This window comes from Numida meleagris, chromosome 4 (assembly GCF_002078875.1).
Source record: "Numida meleagris isolate 19003 breed g44 Domestic line chromosome 4, NumMel1.0, whole genome shotgun sequence".
In the NCBI taxonomy this organism is placed as follows: domain Eukaryota; kingdom Metazoa; phylum Chordata; class Aves; order Galliformes; family Numididae; genus Numida; species Numida meleagris.
Window position 1 is genome coordinate 72,507,265 of NC_034412.1, and position 15,555 is coordinate 72,522,819.

At 38.2% G+C, this 15,555-nt stretch overlaps 1 protein-coding gene across 2 annotated transcripts in view; it reads right to left on the minus strand.

Moving 5' to 3' along the window:
- The window catches only part of SLAIN2 (SLAIN motif family member 2), a 31,661-nt gene that overhangs the window by 6,715 nt on the left and 9,391 nt on the right, over positions 1-15,555 (minus strand). The window contains exons 3-7 of one of the 2 annotated variants that reach the window (XM_021394879.1): positions 10,352-10,516; positions 8,924-9,085; positions 7,786-8,145; positions 5,414-5,551; positions 690-767 (exon numbers count right to left, since the gene is read on the minus strand). In XM_021394879.1, the coding sequence (XP_021250554.1) occupies positions 690-767; positions 5,414-5,551; positions 7,786-8,145; positions 8,924-9,085; positions 10,352-10,516 (903 nt within the window). The remainder of the gene's footprint in view (positions 1-689; positions 768-5,413; positions 5,552-7,785; positions 8,146-8,923; positions 9,086-10,351; positions 10,517-15,555) is intronic. The other variant, XM_021394880.1, reaches the window with a different exon arrangement.

Consider the following 15,555-nt stretch of genomic DNA (forward strand, 5'->3'; position numbering starts at 1 on the left):
ACACAACGGGACCAACTACATCTGAAGCCAAAAGCATCAACTTTTGCTTTCACCTTGGTAGTGAAATTGAGGCCGTGTCACATACAAGGCTGCCAGCATTAATTAAAAATCAGCTAAAACTTGCCTAATTGGATTTGGGACTGACAGACTTCTCAAAAATGTCAACTTCAGCCATTAGCCAACTGGAACATTATACACAATAGTCTCTAATTCTTTGAGAAAAAAAACAGCACAACCTAAATTACATGGTGGGATAATTGCTTGGTTTTGAGAGGAAAGGACAAAGCACGAGCAACATGTACATGTGCATGAATCTCCAGTTGACGCTGTATGCTCAAGGGTGAAATTGTTAGTGTTTGTCTCCAAAACTAAGTAAAAGATGACATTTTCACTTGTAAACATTTCTGAACATGAAAAAATAATCAGACTAAATCTGTTTCTATAAACAAATGCTGTAAGAAAAAAAATCCCATCCAAATGTCACCCCACTAAATACTCATTCAGAAGTCTACGGGAATGTATTTTCAACGTTTAGACCAAGAAGTTAGATTCTTTATTACACCAAGAGCTACTCAGTTAATCTCAACATGAAACAGCAACTCCATTAACCTCGAATGTGTGAGATTTAATGCAGGTGAACAATTATCTGAAATTTGCTGGAGCTTGATAAGAGGCTGTAAGTTAATTACCTCCTTTTGCAGATGGAGTTTGAAGAAACTGTTTGGTTTTGAAGGCAGCGCGAGGCAAATTTTTCTGCCTTTGCAGAGCTGTTGAAAGACAAGAAGTGTTATATTTGTCTAAGAAGATAAGTAAGCTAAATTTACTGGAAATTTCAGAATGGCGTCCACTTGTGAAGCATAAAGAAGAGAGTGAGTAAAACACTCAAAAAGCTGTTATGACTCTGAAAGTGATGGTTTTTTTTAAACGGTGCTCGCTTTTATGGCCAAGAGTTACAAAGAAGCGTGTCAGAAATTTTGCAGTGCAAAATGCGCAGACTCCGTAAGAGTAAAGCTTCTTGCAGGGCAAAAAGCCCAGAAAGGCAAAAACAAACAAATAAATAAATAAATACACCAAAGGGAGAACAAGCCACCTAGCACGCATGCTACAGCAATATGAGTGCGAGATCAGATAATAAAGATGAAAATTCAACTGTCCTATTTGATCAAGTGAGACTAAACTTTTCATTTTAAAGTAGTTTTCAAAAGCATCCCTTTTGGTACGAGCATGAGCATCATTTTAAAAAGTTATAGTTTTTTTATGCAAACATAAGCCATTTGAGAGATGTTTGCCTTTTTTTCTCTGAAGTTACACAAGAGGACTTGGAATGAAGACACAAAACTGAGAATTAGCAGCTGTCAGCGAGAAAACAGCATGCCATTTTTTCTTTGCTTTTTATTGCTCCTATGTCCTGCCTTTTTTCTAGTAATGTTCAAGGGCTAATAGTGCCTTGAAACATCCTTACTACCTACCAGATACCAAGAGAGAAGCCAGTGTTCCAAGAGCGGCAGAAACCTGGCAAAGAGAGAACTATCTATTGCCAGAAGGAACGCACTGATTCAGCATATTTTCACCGCAGCATATTTTTGGAGGGAAGAAGGAAAGCAGTCAGTGAAATAACGCCTTGCCCACACAAAGGCTTCTTAAAATGATAACGTATGAAAAAACATCTCTGCTCACCTCAGTGCGTAGTTTTATGCCAGCATAAAACTGCTTACACCAGTAAGGCTTATTTCCGTAGCGAGAGGGAAGAAAGGTGGGGGAACAGCTGTGCCTGAACAGCCTGACCCTGAGCGAGGAAGCTCGGTACTCACATCACCAACTGTTGACTACTGCTATAGAAGGCAGGAGGAGCAACAAGTAGTACCAAGCCTTCTTTTCTAAAGGACTTGTTATCCTTCCGTCAAGGCAAAATTTGCAATATTTTATGAGCTATAAAGGAATTTCATCATGTGTTTTACCTTCGTTCTAAAAATATAAGGAGGTGGTCTACTCATTTTGATCTTAATAACAAAAACCTTCATTTTCAACAAACAGCAAAAATGAATAAACATGTTTATAAGCATTATAAAATGTGCCTAAAAGAAGAAAAAATCCTTCCACCAACTAGAATCTAATGAAAAAAAAGAAAGCATGAAGCAATAATCCGTTATTATTCAACTTCTGACACACGGCCTTCCTGTAAACTTGTTTTTTGATACTCATGAACAGCCAATTAAACACATGAAAATGTTTAAAAATGAGCACAATTCCCAGACGTGTTTTCTTAAAGGAATTTAGCGAGGCCAACCACTGGCCAGAGTGTTCCTGTCCACAAGTATTCTGTAATACCGCTTTTTACTGAATCAGTGTTTTTGTTCTACCACACTAAATCAAGAACAACTTCTTCCTTCATATTTATGACCTCGAATATTGTTTTCCCTAAGTAATTCTGCCACATTTAAATTGCCAGCTGTACATGGCAGTCAGTTGCTTCCCCCATCATTACTACGCTACTTGCAAGTCAGAGATGTGAGATGATGTGGAAAGAATTAAATATATATGTGTATATCAAATTCCTTCTTTCCTTCTCAGTGGAGACTCCAGGAAAGTTCCCAGCACCTAACAACTAAGTAGTATGTGCACTACGCCACTGCAAAGAACTTCACGCAGGGAACTTGAGCAATGCTGTGGAGGCATGATTTGAGGTGAGCACAGAGTGCATGCTCATCCACACTATTTGCTGCTCTTGAACTGCTCCATATTACCTCTCACAGATGGTGCAAGCTGAATATATTTAATTGTATTTATTTCTGATTAACTGAACTGGAATACTTAGGTTTCCTTAAAATATACATGCTCGTTTGCTCTGAACACACCAAGCAGCCGGATCTTGGCAAGCAGACTACGGTCACTAATAATCTGAACAACCTACAGCTTAGCTCCTTGAAAAAGCAGTGTAATTAACTCTGCTTAAACATTTCACATCCTTGCGTTATTAATGCTGCGTACGCCCAAAAGCCTCATGCATACATGATCCACATAGCTCCTGTGTGGAAGCCACCATGTAAGTTGTACGGTTTTGCACAATCTCCACAGAGTAGAATCTAAATGTAGAGACTTCTGCAATTTGTAACACATTAAAGACTAGAAGATGCCCGTTCTTTGGAGAATGCAAGTATTACCCTATCTTCCAGCGTTCTACAGTGAAATACTTATCCGCTTTCATATTCAAAAATCCTTTCTGCATGACAGCCCAGTGAACCGTATGTAAATGAAGATTCCAGTAGTTACACTTAATATGTAGTTTACTCATTCAATCCCTTTTCAAAGGGAATTTGGATTTTTCACCAACTTACAACTAAAGCTTATAAAATGCCTTCATCTTTTGCAATTATACTTACTGCAATTATCTTCCATCTACTCTTTAATCAAGCATGTATTAATTTGCCTACGTAACCACATCAGGAGTTGTCTGTACAGAAACTTACTGGATTCCTAACTCATTTTTGAATGCCAGCAACCATAGCAAGTTCAGTATTGCAGCCACAGCAAATGTGCGAGTAAATTATGAACAGCAGATCGTTGACAAAAAGAAAAGTAGTGATCCCAGGTGGCAAGCCAGCATCCTTGCAAAGGTAAGCTCATGCAAAACTAGCAGGTATGAGGAAGCTTTGAATCCTTAGACGCAGAAGTCATTGCCAAGGGAAAACAAAGCTTTGCTGCAATTTAACAGTGCTTTGTGCAAGGTGACAAAATATAAAACCAATAAAACAAAAAGGGTACAATAAAAAAAAACACAATTCTGGAATTTTATTTATACAATGTACAGTTTTGAGGATTTTTTTTTTAATCCAGACTAGGCAAAGATACTTACTCATTGACTTCATACACAAACCGTTTTACGATTGTCAATAGCAAGACTCTGACAAACATCTGTAAGAGCAGGGAAACTGTAAAAGCTAGAAATCTGGGCTTTGTTAATGATACTTAACTTACATTTAGATGTAAGTTGGTCTAGAGTGGTTCACATTTGGGGAAAGATTCCCATAAAAAGCAAACAGATCTACCTAAAACTTTCTATGATTCTCAATCCATCCAGTAGTTGAAAACAATTATGTATGTATAAACATGTCTCGTTCCTGTAATGAAGTAACTCAAATTTTGAAAACGGAGACTTCTGCTATCTGATCTTTCTATAAAGTTTCACTGTGAATATTAGAAAATAGCTTTCTGACTAGCTAAACTGCCCTCTGTACTCTCCCCTTTCAAGTTCACTCGATTTTAAAACACCAAATACGATCTGTATAGATTTGGCTACAGTATCACACAGCTGGCACAAATTGTCCACAGAACCCTTACATCCCGAGTCACTACAAAGACAGAAATCTTGTTGTCTTTGCAAGGTCCGTATTATTCTGCATTTAGCTGCATTTGGTTGTATTAGCAAACTTTTGAAAGGCCTAGTTAAAAAGGCCAATTAGGTATGCTAGTATGCCTTTACTCTTCAACAGGTAAAAATGAAATTAGTTTCATTCACAAATACTATCTTACATTACTTGTCAAATACTTAGACTAGTGATGAAATTTTATAGATCGAAGCTCTACAAATAATAATATTCATAATGTGTTATTCCTTTGAAAATGTCACACAGGCTTATTCATTTTCAAACTTGTTTTAAAATAAAAATGGTCAGGAAACATTTAAGCAAAAGGAACTGTCAATATTGACATATAGAGAAGCACGGAACATTTGCGTTTCATTTGCTTTGGCTTTAAGGTCACCATTTTTAAGAGACTTGTGAGATCAGCAGTGTTCTCACATCAGTGGTTCACTTCCAACCAAACTAGCAGGCACTAAGCCAGCACTGCGCTTTTTGTTTCATGGGACTCAGGCTCATCTAAGAATTCACTGAGAAACACTGATGTTTGAAAAAACAAAATCTGCAACTGAATGCATAATTTTCAGGTGACAAAGCGGAAGAAAATAAACTGCAAATGAGTTAAAATTGCACGAATGATTTCAGATTTGGTTTCACTAGTTAAAAATGGCAAACCCATCATCAAGATAAGCATTTTGATAGCGTGATGTGTCTTTCTAGTCTGAAAATAAAATTCAATAGGATGAAGCGTTATACATTCTGTCTAACGCTACTGAACTGCTTCAGAGTATTTATACTCTTTCTGGAACTTCATATATGCTTTTAGGACTGCATGAATGTTAATTTAACAGGAGACTAACGTTCTTTCAGTACATTCGATACTCGATTTATTTTACAAAAAAAAAAAAAGCTGTATTTCAGACAGATGTGATTAAAATCCAGATTAGTGCCTCTAGTGTGGCATGCAGTGTTTCTCTGTGCCATGAAACTGGAAAACAGCTCAGTACCATCACTTAATTCTGACATATCCACTAAAATGTCAGGAAAGTACTTACTGGCTGAGGCTTGAGGTTGAATGCGAGGTATTCCTCCATTTGGCACTTGGAAGTTTGAGTCACTTCTGCTGTTTTTCACAGACTCAGCTTGGATGTTAGATGTCCTGGATAGGTTTGGAAGACTACGCCTTAGTTTTTCTGTGTGAAACAACACAAAGACATAGCCATGTGTAGCCCGATGCCTGACAAAGTTCAAGTTATTAACCAACAGTTGAACCCAAAATCTAAGTGTCACAAACAGTTAGCTACATAAAACTAATCTAAATGCATACTTTGCTCCATTATTGTTCTTTGATCATCTTGAAATAAAGTTTACATTTATACATAAAAAAGGAAGAATATACAGTTTTCACTTGTGGCAAAAAAAAAATTAACAAGAATGGGGCGTTCCAAAATGGAAACGTGTCTGAATTATAATTCCCTGGCTTTTGTTCCATCGTTACAGCAATTGAATATACAAATCTCTCATGTAGTGTTGCATACTTGCTGAAGTCGTTATCCAGAGAACAATACCATACAATGCTTGCCTTAAGATTAAAACCAGTAATTTTTGAGACAATATTTGGCACCACTCAGCCCCATATCAGGACGCTATGTAACAAATAGGCACTCACTTGGAAAGAAACTCTTAACACACAGCATTCAAAATTATAAAGTCTTATGACTCCTTCACATATAACTTGACTATTGATTCAGCTAATACTGATTCTTTAAGGAGCTTATAAAATTTGTACGATTTCTCACAGAAGGCATAAAGATGCCACTGAATTTCTCTCAACTCTTGTGGCATTCTGCATACGTCCAACCCATGCAGGGCTGGGTTGATGACACTTCAGGACAGAAGAGCACAGATGACAAGGCACGATGAATGGCCAAGCTAATTATGGAGACAGATGCAGGGGAGAAGTACTCTAACCATGCACAAGCGCTAAAGGTGAAATCAAAAGTAAGTGTCTTCATAGGCTGAATATTCTTACAAGTTAGCACTGCATTCCTCAACATCCAGATTTCCCATTACCCTTTCTAGAGCAGAAAAAATGTCCCAAGCAACAGTTTTGGCTCTGAATATCCAAGCAACATCCAACCGCACAAAAAACACTGCAAAAGAATTCCTTGGAAATGTTTCAGAACACATGATTACATGCTCTATTTTCATCCCTCTGATATTTGGGATAGCAGCCTTTTGTACCTGGCCTCTCATGCAATATTTTTGTTGTATCTCACCTAGCATGCATTAAGAATTTCATGAAGCCCTAGAAAAGAATGGGAAAGGAATTCCCAACTAAGTCAAAATATACACAGAATTTACTAGCTTTTCTGTGGAATGCTTTCCTACACCCCTAACATTTCCACAAACCTCTAGATAAGATTTATGTTAACCCTTCCAAAGATATTCTTGAATAGCTGATTAGAGTTGCAGGATCATCTTCCCCAGAAGCTCTAGCCTACCACATTTATTTTCCTAATTAAAAGTCAAGAATCTCTTAGTCAGTGGAATTCTGTAAGTGATACAGATCGCTGCCGTATGAGCAGGAGAAAAAAGATACATGGAAAAACTGTTCAAAACTATATTTCTGCATCAACCCAACTTTAGACACTTCACATCCATCTTACCTTGGAGAGAAATAAATAAGCTCAATTCTTCATTTCTAAATATATTTCTGAATTTAAGATTTTATTTGCCAAATAACTACCTTTTTAAAAAAGGGAATATGCTTGTGGAATTTCAGCTGTGTTAAAGGAGTTTCCGCTGGCTTGCTACCAGGAAGCGTATTCAAGGAGCAAAACTGTATCAGAACAACATTATTATATGACAGTACATTTGGTGTGAAGTTTTACTGCGTGGCAGTTTGCACAGTTTCAACATTTATTTAAAATAGTCAACAAAGACAGTATTCATGTTTTAAGGCCATATTCATGGTCAAAGAAAGAGCTCACAGTCTTGCAGTGTCAGAAGAAAGCCTTCAGCTATCTCACAGGCTAGAGGCATGCCTAAACTGCAACGTTACTCTTCTTCTGAGTGGTTATCCTCTCTTCATTTTATTCTGCCATCTCAAGGCCTACTGGTGAACGATAGTTTCCCTTGTGCTCTCCTTTATCTTAGTGCATTTCCCTGCCACACAACAAAACTCGACTACGCTCGGTGACTGGGTAACATCTAAGATACAGAGGAAGCTTATCAACTCATCTGCCACCTAAAGCTCCCCAGCAGCATTTAAGCTTACTGTACTTTTTCTTAAACAACTCTGAGATTAAACCATGGTTTTGTGCAAGCATATAGTTTTAGCACTTCACGCCGAACAAAATCTTTTACAGGAATTACACAACTACTTTAGCTACTTGTGTAATGCATTTGAGACACAGCTCGTTACCTTCACTTTTGACATTACTGGTCTGCATATCTGTAGGATGGCCTTGAAGTGAAAGACGAGGTTGCTGTAAACGGCTAATCATAGGTTGGGGTGACACTCTGCTGTACTCTATACTTCGAGCAGGTGATCGGGAACGAGGAGAATTCCTTGGAGACTGTTTTGGTGAAGGCCAGGGAGAACTACGAGGTGACGGTGAGAACCTGCTAACAGCAGGGTGCACTGTGTGATGTGTGCCATCTTCTTCATCTTCTAAACTCTGTGCATCAAGCTCCTGGTCACTGTATGTGCCTCGCCTCGTAGAATTGCAGGAAGAACCAGAACTACGCCGAGATGCAGTTGCTGCATACTCTTGCCGGAGGCCTGGCAACAGTGAGTACATGGTTACTGTTTGTCAGCCCACAAAGGGTGCAGACTGGGCATCACTCAACACAACCACCTGCCCAGTGTTCAAACTAACATTTGGCCCATCTTCCCTCTTTTATTTGAGACATAAAATTAATTCCGGATTAGTACCAAACAAGGTTGTCTAACAGCTGAGTAAGTAGCTGGGCTTCTTCTTTTTCATACTACAACAATCATCAGTATAGTTGTGCTGTCTACTTGTTCATCTCCTCTCCCAGGCTGGAAACTCACAACACAGGCCACAACTTAATTTTCTTATCATGTAACACCCTGTAAGAATTACAGCAGCTGCAATGAAATGCCTCTTGAGATATATATAACAAAAAGCTGCCCCTAGTGAAACTAGAGTTCAGTTAGACCAGTGATCTCCAAAGCTGGGAGCACTTACCCCAAGGAGTACACAAAACAATTCAATGTGATAAAAGGAAGAACAGTAGTGTTTGTAATTACTGTTCGTTTCACTTTTACATCATCCTTTTAAAATTTCTACTTTTGTACATGCTTTATAACGTACATAATGTACCAGGGCAGGAGTACCTGTATAGAACTGTATACATTTCCTTTCCTTATCCAGGAGACAGAAGCCCTTAGCTAGTCTTCTCAGGAAAACTACATTTGTATATCCTTGATACAGCAAAGGCTTCTCTCTCATTCCTGCTAAGGAAGTTCTATTGCAGTTATTTAATTAAAAAAAGGTCAGCTATCCCACTTGGTTTTCAGGATGCAAAATACTTACTTTCTTCCTGCATTCGTGCTAGAATTTGCACATCTGTAACATCATTTAGCTTGTAATTAGACCCAATAGAGTCTTCATCCATCTCTGATGCACTTAATTCACTGTCCACAGAGGACTGTGGACTTAGCGGAGGATTCCTATCAGCTGAGCTTTTAAGATGACCTACAGAAAGAAAATAAAGTAATAGGAGGTGTTAATAAAACAAACAAACAAACATATCCTGGTATGGTAGAACAACCAACAATCTGAAAACAGATTATGACTTAAAACTTTGAGGCTAACAGACAGACATTTGAAATATTTGACTGCAAATCTACGCTGAAAATGAGTAACTACAAAAATCACTATAATGGTGACACTTGAAATTAACAATATACAATTTGATACATACACTACGAAATTTGTACAACTCTTACAGAAAGAGCAACTGCATGCCTGTTACATTTACATCTTCATTCTTATTTCTACACACAACAAGGGCTGCTCTGAAAGTAATGCCTTCTATTTGACTATGCTGGCCTGCAATGTCAGAGGCAGATGTTGGTGGCGTGGCAATAGAGGTTGAACCTTCTCGCCAATATTCCATTACAGTTTGTTGCCATGTGACAGATGGCAGCAGGATTGTAGCAATAACGAAGACCAGAGCTAGATAGATTAAAACAAAACTTGGGTAATGACTCTGGTGAATATATTGCAGTGCAGGATTCTCTTTATAAGTCCACAGCAAACTACGGATAGTGGAACTTTTAATGAAATGTTTTTTCTCTTCCTTGCAAACTAACTTGAGTTAAAGTAAATACAATGAGCCAACATCCTGACTTCAGTGCAGAGAGATGTTCCACACATCAATTTTTCTAAAGCAAAGAAAGTGCCTATGGTGCATAATAAAGGCAGAAAAGGTTGCCAGAAATTACTGTTTATACAGATGCCTGCAGAGCCTTAAGGAATATCTTTAACTGAAATACATGCTTCTTTCTTAGATGACATTGTTCACAACTCAGCTGTACTGTCGGATACATCACATGCCAAAGGTTTCAGTAAGTAAGTAATACTGTAATTGCACAGACTTTATAACCACCAACAGGGGATGTCTAAAGGTACTACACAAAGTCAATTCCAGAAGCTTCTTATGTGTGCTGGGACTTCACAGAAGCCATAATAAGAGTTTTGGTCTAACTGTTAAAATGTAACCAGTTATCTTAGGTACATGGGTATCCAAAGAAAACACTGAAAATGTATCTCACGCCAAAAACTATGCAAAAAATGCCTTTCCTAAAAAGCTTAAACGCCGCACGATGCAAACTTCCTACCAAAAAAAAACTGATGGGTTGCGGTGCCCTTCTTATTCTAGTGCCATGAAAATGTAAAGTATTTTTGAAAGAAAGGAAGAGGGGGAAGGAAGGGATCCCTCTCCACACACACACTTACCTGAGGTACCCGGAGATACAAACTGTTTCACTAAAGCAGATTTCACTGGTGTTGAGGAGGGAGAGTTGAAACCACTGCTGTAGGGGCTACTGGTATTTGGACTATAGGAGCTGGCATAACTGACTGCGCTGAAAGGGCTATTGTACAAACTCTGTCTCTTCATGGCTGTACGAAAGAGGAGGAAAATGACAAATTATAATACAGGAACAAGCAAGAAAAATGAATACAATACTATGGTAACTTCAGTGTGATTGAATTGCTATACAATTCAAGCAAAGCACTTAAGTCAGCAGGGATTCTTTTTCCATCTGATTTCTTAGTCTCTTAGATACTAAACCTAACACAAGAAAACTACAAGATAAGGTAACAAGTACTTTCTTAGTACAAATCAGATCTAAAATTGCCACACTGGTTTTCTTTTGTTCCGCATGCTCAACCTAGGCACTGGGAAGGAGGAGGGAAGTGACTCAAAATTTGACTGTAGTAGCTAAGCTATGCTAACACAGAACCTATGCATTACATACAAATCAGAGACACCATTAAATATAAAGGGCTACAAAAACCATCCTCTTTGTAATTAACCACAACGAAAAGAGGCATCCCTATGTGTATCAAGGTAAGAGTACATGAAGCACAGTTGCCCCAATTACAATCTGAATGAGTATTTGATGCAGCCCTACCAGCCCACCCTGGAAAATGACAGATGTTATGCTACAATAACAGCAAGTGCCCATTGAAGACAAAAAGAGTCCTTAGCTTGTGGAAGTACTGACAGAGAAAGATTGCTTTTGGCTACTACTACGGAGCTGCTGCGACACTGCAGCCATCCAGATGAAATCCTAACGTGATTTCCACATAGAAAACCAAACAGTAACATGAAATTTCTGAAGCGGTTACCTTTGATTTCTGCCATTTCAAATGTTTTTAAATATCAATCGACCAAAGCAATCTTGTTCTCTTTCCCCCTAGGTTTCATCTCAGCCATTCTTTGAGAATTACAGCTAATTCCTTGGATAGTGTTGATATATACAGAGGGAACTAAACCAGCCAGCATTCACGTATTTCCTGCAATTGCCTTTCAGGGGGAAAGAATAGTTAATATGTATATAAATCATATGAGAGCGCAGTTCATGACTAGTTCTCCAGAATTCAGAGACCTGTCTAGCTTATGCGCTATTTAAAATGCAACTCCAAGACTGGTACCAGAGAACTAGAAACACTGCTTATGAAATTCTCCTAAGCGTATGCTAAAAGAAAAAAAAGTTAAACGAGGCAAATGCTTGTTTGTATTTCTGGATACCCTGAATCTGTTTGAGACTGTAAAGCAGAAAAAACAGTCATAGTTCTTACTGCAACACAGACTTAAGTGGTAAATATATACTGCACTCAAAAAGGCTGCTCCAGAAGTCACCAAGACAAGCCGTGCGGTGGTTATACCGTTACTCTTCTTCTGTTTCCTAAAGACTGTAACTAAAGCAACCAATCGCAGGACTACATCTCTTATTCAGAGAGTGTTTTTGAAGTACACCAGGATGAAGCAAATCATTACACTGCCAGGCTGGTTAGCAACAATGCCAGATCTTTACCAGGTTAGACTAAAACATCATTGCTTCAAATATAACCATCTATACTAATGCTTCTCGTAAGAGCCACTTCTTTGGTTGCTCTCATCAACTATTTAAGACTTCAGCCAAATTTAGTTCTTCAGGGTATGCCATACCTTAATGTGAAATTCATTTAGTTGGAATCCATAATCACATTTACTACATCTGGTCAAAAATCTCTTATCAAAACAGAGTCCTTAACGGCTCTTTCAAACTGTTGGATTGTTCCCTGCTTCGGGATTCTCTGTCAGCAGGCTTAAATGCCACATACGTCGGAGCTAGAATTTGGTAATTGCCACTGCTACCGGCCTTACATATTTCAATCCTGAAGGACCCTCAGATGAATTTTAATTAGCAGCATACGCTTCCGCTATTATACCTCCACTCCCACAGCCGCCAGTTTATGATTTATACACCTACTTAAATGTTTCGTTCAGAAATTTAGTTTCCATTTCAAAATAATAGAAAATAGAACCTTGATGGGGAAAGTGAGAACCAAAGGAAATATGATCAGTTTTGGTAAAACAGTTTCTTCACTGCTGAAAGTACTTTATGCCAAACTGACAAATAAATTGTATCTAGATTAAACTGCAGCTCGCTGAGCTGCTAGATACTGAACACATGAAGGCATGACAGTTTTGAAACTATGCATATATATATTACAAACTGACACGAATAGGCCTCGCAGATGTGTGGCAATATACTCAAGCAGGTTCTGGGGGGAAAAAAAGCTTTTCAAAGGAAAAAAAAAAAGGCTATTGATAGTTGTAGATTAAAAAATAAAAATAACCAGATTCCATTCTGCTGTGTCAGGCAGTTTGGCATTCACTTAGTTTACTAAAAATTCCTTTATTCTGTTTTTTTTTTTTTTTTTGAAACATTAAAAGAAGCCAAATAGACAACAGTTGCATGAAATGCTGTCTTGTGCAGCAAAGCCTGCTTCAGCTCCTCCTCCCACCCCACGTTCTGCCCTCGGTCACGACCTCCTCACTCACTCAATACAAGGGGGCTGCACCGTTACCCACACTACTGAAGCGGTGTCAGTAATATCTGATTTCATCAGAGAACCAATTTTTAGTAGCACCCCTAGAGGGACTGTGTTACCACAATGGAATGACTAGCAGAATGCAGCACAGGCACGAATGACAGCAATTAAAGCCAGCTGCACAGAAGATTCCTTAAACTGCTTTCAATTTCAGCTTTCACTTTCAGGCTTAAATGATACGTGCTAGTTTCACCAACTAGTGAATTCAATGAATTTTAGCAAGTATTCTTGAGGGGCCTCCACTTTATTTTGCGAATGTCACAAACAAAACCTGTGCTTTATTATCAAGCCCAGTCAACAAAGAAGGTAATTAGAAGTGGCTGTATTCTGGCTGACTCTGATGAGACAATTCAGTGCTATTCAAGTGTTCATGCAACAACTCCAAAATACCTATTCCAGAAAGCCCTAAAACCTAAGTATGAACAACAGTTATTTTGTATTTATTACAGAAATGCTAAAATATTAAACACAAGTTTGGAAACAATTGTACTACCGTAAAATCTTAAAAACAGGCTCTTTGTACATATCCACAATGATACTAAGTATTTATGACATGCAGATTTCTTCAGATGAAAGCAAGCATACTTTCATTATATACAGGTAAGTACTCCCTGGTACATTATGAAATGTATACGGTACATTTGTCATCCTAGGCAAGTACAAACTTTTACCTTCCTCAGTACTGTATTTTCCCCAGAAGAAAAGCAAAAGAAAAAAGCTGTATTCAGACCTGGTATTCCTGGTACAGAATTCCAATAGGGATTTCTATAGCGTAGGAAGATATTAAGTGTTTTTCAACAATGCAAAATATGGTCTTTCTTAGGAGTGACAATGTTAGCAGGACAAATTGTAACATGAAAATGATTCTCTATTAGATGAAACATCAGCTTTGATTAGATCACACATTAGCTTTCAAAACATCAGAGAGAAGGATTAGTGAAATGATGAGCATTTTTATTTTAATGCATATTTTATCACATTCAGAAACAGCATTCACCACCCAGTTTATTTTAGTCAATAGTCAGTTACATTGGTCTTCAGTTTCTCTTGTGCTCTAAAACAGAGAGGAATAGTATAGTTCCCGCTGTTTCTTCACACGCTCATCTGTAAAACCTGATATCATTTTAGACACTCTTGTGTTGGAAGTGCTGGTTTCCAGCCAACATGAAACACACTCTTCACACTTTTGACCAAGGACTGGAGGGCAAAGCTAAGAGAAGACTTTGCACCAGAACACGCCTATGGTTTCCTCTAGCCTGGATACTCTTCCAACACTAAGCAGTCCTCTCCCTGCAACTGTAAACCTGAACTCAAGAGCAAGAAGGCACCACGCTTTCCATGTTCTCAGGAACTGTTTCCATGGAGCTGAAAGTCCCTCTTCTCTTCTTTATCATCACACAGTGGAAAAAGATTATTTTTTAAGAAGAAAGGAGAAAATCTGGAATACAAGAGTGCATTTGAGACTGAGAAGAGGCAAAAAGATTAGAAAGACATAACAAGAACTGCCAAAGAGAAAATAGTCATCGCAAAACAAACAACAAGGATCAAGGAGAGAAAGTAACAGCAGTATGAAAAGCCTTATCTATGGAGACTGGAACTGAAATTTACTAACTGAATCACCAACTCAGAACAGGTGAAGAGATGGTGGTCCTTGAGGCAGGACCAATTAGAATGTAAAATACAAAGCCCAAGATATTCTGGAAATTGTGGGGTAAGAAACACAAAAGGTTGCAAGGGCGGAGCTTCCTGCTACCCTATTTCTGCAGTGGTCTGGTTGGTCTAAAGGAGAATTTGATTTTCTGTTACAAATTCACTTTTCCATACAGTCTTCTCCAACTAGCAGCATTAGCGCCCATCTCTTCTACCAGAAATATTTTTCCCTGTTAGAACCATAGGTGAGTTGCTGTACTCTCGCAAGAGTAACTGCCAGAGGTAGATTATTGGGGATATGGAAAAAAGACAAAGTTGCCCAGGCACAGCTTGAATGATGAAACTTACAAGTTCAGCCATCTCCTATGGAAGCGTCCTGCCATCCTGCTTCAACTACGACTGAACTTTTAAAAATATTCTAAGGGTTCCAGAACCTGTGGTACCTGCTGAAATGAAATAACTCATTATAAAGGCAATTTCACCATTACGTTTGCTAGTTTTTCTAACAGATCTAACAGAACTGGATTTTTCATGTTATCTACTAGCAATGTTTTCAAATTTTATTAAGAACAATCTTAGTACAAATCGGAATAAAGACTGAACTGCTCCAGAGAAGAATTCAAAGAAGGGAAAAATGTTATAATAAAACTCAGCAAAATTTATGTATGACCATGTAAAGGGTGGTTGGGAACATCTGTGGAACTAACCGTTCAGATATCCGTAGGTCAAATCCAATTATTCTCTTAATTCCTGTAGATAATGGTAACAAAGAAAAAAGTAGCACAAGGCTGCAAAGAAGATGGAAATATGGAGCAAGAGCAAATATTAATAGTAATTAAGGCATTTCTCAGTTCACTTTTTTTTTTCCTCCCAATAAAAATAGACTTGAACAAAGAAGTTAAAGC